The 6,000-nt window shown below is 40.5% G+C and overlaps 1 protein-coding gene across 3 annotated transcripts in view; it reads right to left on the bottom strand.

The window, feature by feature from the left end:
* The window catches only part of NKAP (NFKB activating protein), a 54,111-nt gene that overhangs the window by 31,865 nt on the left and 16,246 nt on the right, over positions 1–6,000 (bottom strand). For 2 of the 3 annotated variants that reach the window (XM_085888012.1, XM_085888014.1), the window contains exon 3: positions 2,953–3,113. In XM_085888012.1, the coding sequence (XP_085744138.1) occupies positions 2,953–3,113 (161 nt within the window). The remainder of the gene's footprint in view (positions 1–2,952; positions 3,114–6,000) is intronic. The other variant, XM_085888013.1, reaches the window with a different exon arrangement.

A 6,000-nucleotide genomic window follows, 5' to 3' on the forward strand; every position in this document is an offset into this window, starting at 1 on the left:
AAATTTATGTAAAACGCTGGCTTACGTTGAACTTTTGATGTTTTTTTTAAAGATTCGGACGTATTCATAGCGACTTGGTCTTATGTATAACGCTTTAGTAACGGACACAGAACGTTTCGTTGTGTTATAGATAACTTATACCAACGAATGCTGAACCTGTTGTCGGCCGACACAACCGATGCCCAACGATAGTCTAACTTAGGCATAGCGCGTTGCACGCATCGCCGACGATGTCGTGACGTAGCCTATTAAAAGGCTGACGCACAACGATTCGAATCATAACTGCCGTAGAAATGGAAGTGTCAACATCGCAGTCACACCTTGGCGATCTTGCCAGCGTATGCTGACCTAAGAAAAATGTGTCTAAAACGTTGGGGCACGTCAAATACGGTATGAGTAAGTTTGGTATACGTGAGTAGAACGCTAAAGTACGCTATCATACGTCGTAGTAAGTGGAGTACGTCAAGAAATTTTAAACATGTTCAAAATTTTACGACGTACTTGGCGTATGACACACGTTCCGCATGCGATGGGGATACGTTGTACACACGATATGCGGACGCTTACACACGTCCACAAAGGCTACTTATAAGCTACTCATAAGTCGAAACACATCGCGGTAATGTCTTTTTTATGCGAAACTTATTTCTAACTTATGTTTGACGTGCTTTGAACCAATTCTTTACGTAGTCCCAACACACATTGACATATGTAGACGTATTCAAATGACGTCTTCCGGTCGACAAAAAAAATAAATGAAGGTGTTTCTAACTTACAACTGCCATATAAAGACGTGTTCCCAGCGATTTTGGGAATTGGTATATAAAAATGGTGTTCATAAAAGGGGAACCCAACAGTGTTTTCGAGTCCTTTTTGAGTCGATGTCCATGTCAGCAGTAACAGTATCAGTATCAGTATCAGTATTAGTAGTAGTTTGTTCATGTTGGCAGTAGTAGGTGAGTGTGAGGGGGAGGGTGTGGGTTATGATGGATCCTCCTTGCGTCTGCGTGTCCACGGGTAGGAGACATCTTTGCACCATTGTTCGAAGTTCTTCGCGGCTAATTTTTTATGGGGCTTTTTCAACAATGAGCTATGGCTTGTTTTTACGATTTAGTTCTATTCATAACGGGTTGGACAAATGCACAATGAACTAATAATGTGCATAGAGCACTTCGATAACTTATAGATACGGTATACCAACGAATAATTATCGTGTAGCCGGCGTTCACAAACTATGCCCAACGATAGCCTAACTTATCCATATCGTGCGGCAGTTTATCTTTGCCGGTGACGTGGGGTTTGCTATTCATAGGCTGCCACTCAACGATTTAAATGGCTGCATTCCACTATTGAAAGTAGACACTTGCGCTCAACAATTGGATTTTTTTTTTACACTCAACGACTTTTAAACGGTACCAATCAGCTATTTTCATTGTTTACAATGAACGATTTAAATTGCTGTCACTTGCCTTTGTTTTTTGACGCTGGCGCTCGGAAATTTTAATCGTTTCTATTGAACGTGCTAAATCACTCAAACTCCACTATTGAAAGTAGACGCTTGCGCTCAACAATTGGATTTTTTTTACACTCAACGACTTTTAAACGGTACCACTCAACTATTTTCATTGTTTACAATGAACGATTTAAATTGCTGTCACTCGCCTTTATTTTTTGACGCTGGGGTTTGGAAATTTGAAGGAACGTGTTAAAACGCTCAAACTCGACTATTTTAAATAGACGCTGCCGATGGACAATTGGAATCATCGCCAAGCAAGACATCGAAGTGTGAACATCCTCGTCATGCCGAAGAAAAGTTTGAAGAATGCTGCAAATAAGTGTCCTGGCCGTGGCCGTGGACGCTGACGCAAGGACGATCCATTATACCGACGTCTTTTAGCCTATGAGTAACTTAAAAGTAACGTCTGTCGACGTGTGGCAACGATCGCGTAACATGCCAACAACACGTTAATCATAGGTTAGAAATAAGTTTCGGGTACGCTAAACATTACCTCGGCGTGTCTCAACTTATGATTAACTTACAAGTAGCATGTGTTGACGTCTGTCAACGATCGCAGACCGTGCATACAACTTGTGGCCAGCGTAGCGGAACGTGTGAGTCATACGCCGGCATACGTCGTGAAATTTCAAGCATGCAAAAATTTGAGTACAACCGAAAAGTACAACGTTTAAAGCCAGCGTACAACGACGTATGGCAGTGTTTTTCAGCGTGCTCTCAATGTTATCAAAACTTACCCATAACGTATTCAACGTGTGCCAGCGTTTTAGAAAAAATTTTCAAAAATCGGCATACGTTGGCTAAAACGTCAAGGTGTGACTGGGCCTTTACTTACTATGTAGAACCCTGTTTAGTTCTTTGTGTCTTCAAAATACACTATTTATTATGGCAAATTTATCACTGATTTATCCCTTAAATTATTTTACATTTTCTTTGACAATCGTGCTTCCACATTTCTCCTTATCACCACCAACCAGGTAATATTCTTCCTTACAAGACCAGTTCAATTGTTGTAGGTCTTGAAAGTTCATTGAAAGTGACCATTTATACCCTAAATCATAAATATCATATACCCAAGGTTCGAATCAAATTCTAATTGGGACGTTGAATTTTGTATGACTTGGTATTGTCGCGAACATTTTCTGTAATTTTTGAATGCATCATAGTTTTGCTTAAGGTTGTATATTGTATCAAAAATACATGAATTAAGATATTATGAAGCAACTGTTTATCACCATCTCAGATCATTCACAATCCAAAAACATGATCTTTTCTTCCCTCATTAACAAAAAATACCCCAGGCCCTCCTCCTTGCAAATTTCTCTCTACATCTCTCCTTCCAAACATGGTATTTCAACCTCAAGTCAGTCTGATAAGCCATGTGCTCAGATTGGGAATGCTAAAAGGTAGGCCAATCAAAATGCTGCTTCTCTTACCTTTCCATAAAGTCCATAAACTGTCTTCGATAGCGCTCTGACTCTTCCTCTCGTCGCTCCCATCCCCGTCCATCTCGTGACCTGCGACTTCCCTCCAATAGAGCACTGGCTTCTTGTGACCGTCCATATCCAAGTGTCGTAGCCTGATGCCAAGATGCACACTGTGAATGATCAAAACAAAACTTGCTGAAAAACAAATGAAAACAACTTTTTGTTCAAAGCAGAGCAAATATTCTCTTGCCAGACAAATTATTTCTTATTTTAATCAGTTATACTCTCTTCCAAATATTAGTCAGGTTCACTATGTTTTTGGTTCAGGAAAAATATTTTCACGAAAAAAATAAGTGACCACTATATTCGTTATTGTTGTGTGTCTGTCTGTCTGTCTGTCTGTCCCGAGCATAGCTCCGTGGGTTTTGATCCGATCGTGACAAAATTTTGGTGGGAGGTTTATATCATGATGTAGTTGTGTTTTCCTGAAAATGGGTGTGCTGCACCCATTATGGGCAGAGCCACGCCCAAAAAAACGTCTTTTTCGGGGGTAGCCGATTTCAATTTGGATCTTCTCCTAGGGGGTTTGTCGAATCTGACAGGGGTTTCAGTATTTGGTTAGCCCAATGGCACCTGCATAGCCCCACGGAGCTCGATTTTTCATTTTCATCCCAAGGTCAAGGTCACAAGGTCACGAACTTAGAAAATTGTGAATTTTGACGTGAAAAATTTTCTTCTCCGAGGGGTTTGTCGAATCTGGCAGGGTTTCGATATTTGGTTAGCCCAATGGCACCTTCATAGCCCCACGGAGCTCGATTTTTCATTTTCGTCCCAAGGTCAAGGCCACAAGGTCATAAACTTAGAAAATTGCGATTTTGACATAAAAATCCATCTTCTCCGAGGGGGTTGTAGAATCTGGCAGTGGTTTCGGTATTTGGTTAGCCCAATGGTACCTGCATAACCCCACAGAGCACGATTTTTCATTTTCGTCCCAAGGTCAAGGTCACAAGGTCACGAACTTAGAAAATTTAGAATTTTGACATAAAGATCATACGACCGCCCAAACCTTGAGAGCTAGGATGAGAATATTTTTTATGCATAATCTTGAGGTCATTCCCCACCTAAAGTCTTGAAACCATTTTGCTCTATCTCGAGCACCTTGCCCGTGGCGCCCCCTTCAAGTTTGTTTTTACGCTGATTACATCAAAGTATGGATAATCCGATGAGTGCGAAATGCCATATAGCCTATATGACGTTATATTGTTCCTGGAATGTTCCAGAGGAAGTTTTGCACCAAAGGTCATAATCCTTGAGCTTTGACCTTTAAAGGTCACAAAGGTCAAATTTTCAAAGTTGTGGGAATCAAACCGAGTTTTCGACCTTCTTCGACGAACTAACTCCAATAAGCTATAGCACATATCCTGTTTCCTTATTTTAATGTCCACAACATTGTTTTGTGACCTTTAAAGGTTACGCAAAGGTCAAATTTTGAAATTTGTTGAACGAAACCGGGTTTTCGACATTTTGCAGCGAATAACCTGTCACTCGTACCACATCATGTTGATAATTTTTATAACTTGGTCAAACATCATCACATTGTCTCATCCTTGACTTCTGAAACAATCTACATCGTCAAATACTGCTCATGAACCATCGTCGTCTTCAGACTTGTTTCATTCAAAGTCTTGGTAGATTAGCAAACCTAAACATTTTCGAAAACGTTATGACATGGGGAATCTAAAAATACATGTTTACATTTGCGGACATACCTGCATGGCCGCCATTTTGAAAATCCAAAAATGGCCACCACGGCGGTATGTCCGTAAATGTAAACATTGATTTTCGGATTCTCCATGTTATAACGTTTCCGAAAATGTATAGGTTGTCTAATCTACCAAGATTTTGAACGAAAATTAATTTACTGACATAGTGAACCTGACTATATCCAGTTGAGTGTTGATATTTTTTCATAATCCAAAATTTCTGAGTTTGTGTCAGTCTTGTTTATAAAACTATGACTTAAATAGATGGATGATCCTTCTCGCACTGTCAGGTGAATTGGGCTGCAGGGCCAGTTTCATTGGCTTGGGTTGCAATCCTGGATGAGTCACCACTCCAACACAAGGAATTCAGGGCAGGAATTTGGAATGTATTTTTCATGGTGCCGGCGATAGCTCACCTATCTTTTGTTAAGGACACCATGGAATTTTTAACGTCCACTCAACTAATGCCGTTAGATGGGACGCCGTTTAACATACATCTGACGGACGGCACACACATTGATGAATCACCCTGCCTGTGAACCACCGGGATAAGAGTTTATAGCTGGGCCGAGATTCGAACCCAGGCAAGTGTGCATACCTCAACGCCATCCTGCCAGCCTTAGGATTGAAAAGTCATTGATATTTTGATATGGGACAGGACAAATGTCCTATTATGGAAATTGTTTCACTCTTCTCAAAAGTCACTGTCTGGTTTGTGGAGATATTCTGCTAAAATTTCAGATTTTGTGCAGAAAGGTATAAAAGGTCATTAGTTTCATATTCTATTTGAACAGATTTGGACAGCACTGCTTTGAAAAGTACAATTTTATGGCCAATCCCATGTTGCCCTGAGGGCATGAATGCGCCAAAATCATGAAATGGCATCATGTTTCGACTAGACTTGGTCGGCTCACAATTACCTCTTCCCTGAAGGTTATAAAAAGATATACATTTTCCCCCTATTTAATCAGATTGCCACATGTTATGACAGACCCTAACATGTCAATTACATCAAGGACAGCTCAATATTCAAAAGCTTACAATAAAAATCTTAAGCACTGCTTCCATCAGGTAATTTTAAACATACAATCTCAAGGATGCCAATCCATTATCCTCACCACCACAATTTTGTCTGCATAAGTACAATTTATGTTCAAACCCGACAACAGCGAGTAAGCCTCCCCCAATCATATAGGGGGACGGAGAGAGAGAGAGAGAAAGAGAAAGAGAACGAGAGAACGAGAGAACAAGAGAACGAGAGAAAGAGAAAAAACGAGGAGAGAGAGAGAAAACG

Source organism: Eptatretus burgeri, chromosome 7, assembly GCF_056783735.1.
Source record: "Eptatretus burgeri isolate ZD-2024b chromosome 7, Ebu_testis_v1, whole genome shotgun sequence".
Lineage (NCBI taxonomy): Eukaryota > Metazoa > Chordata > Myxini > Myxiniformes > Myxinidae > Eptatretus > Eptatretus burgeri.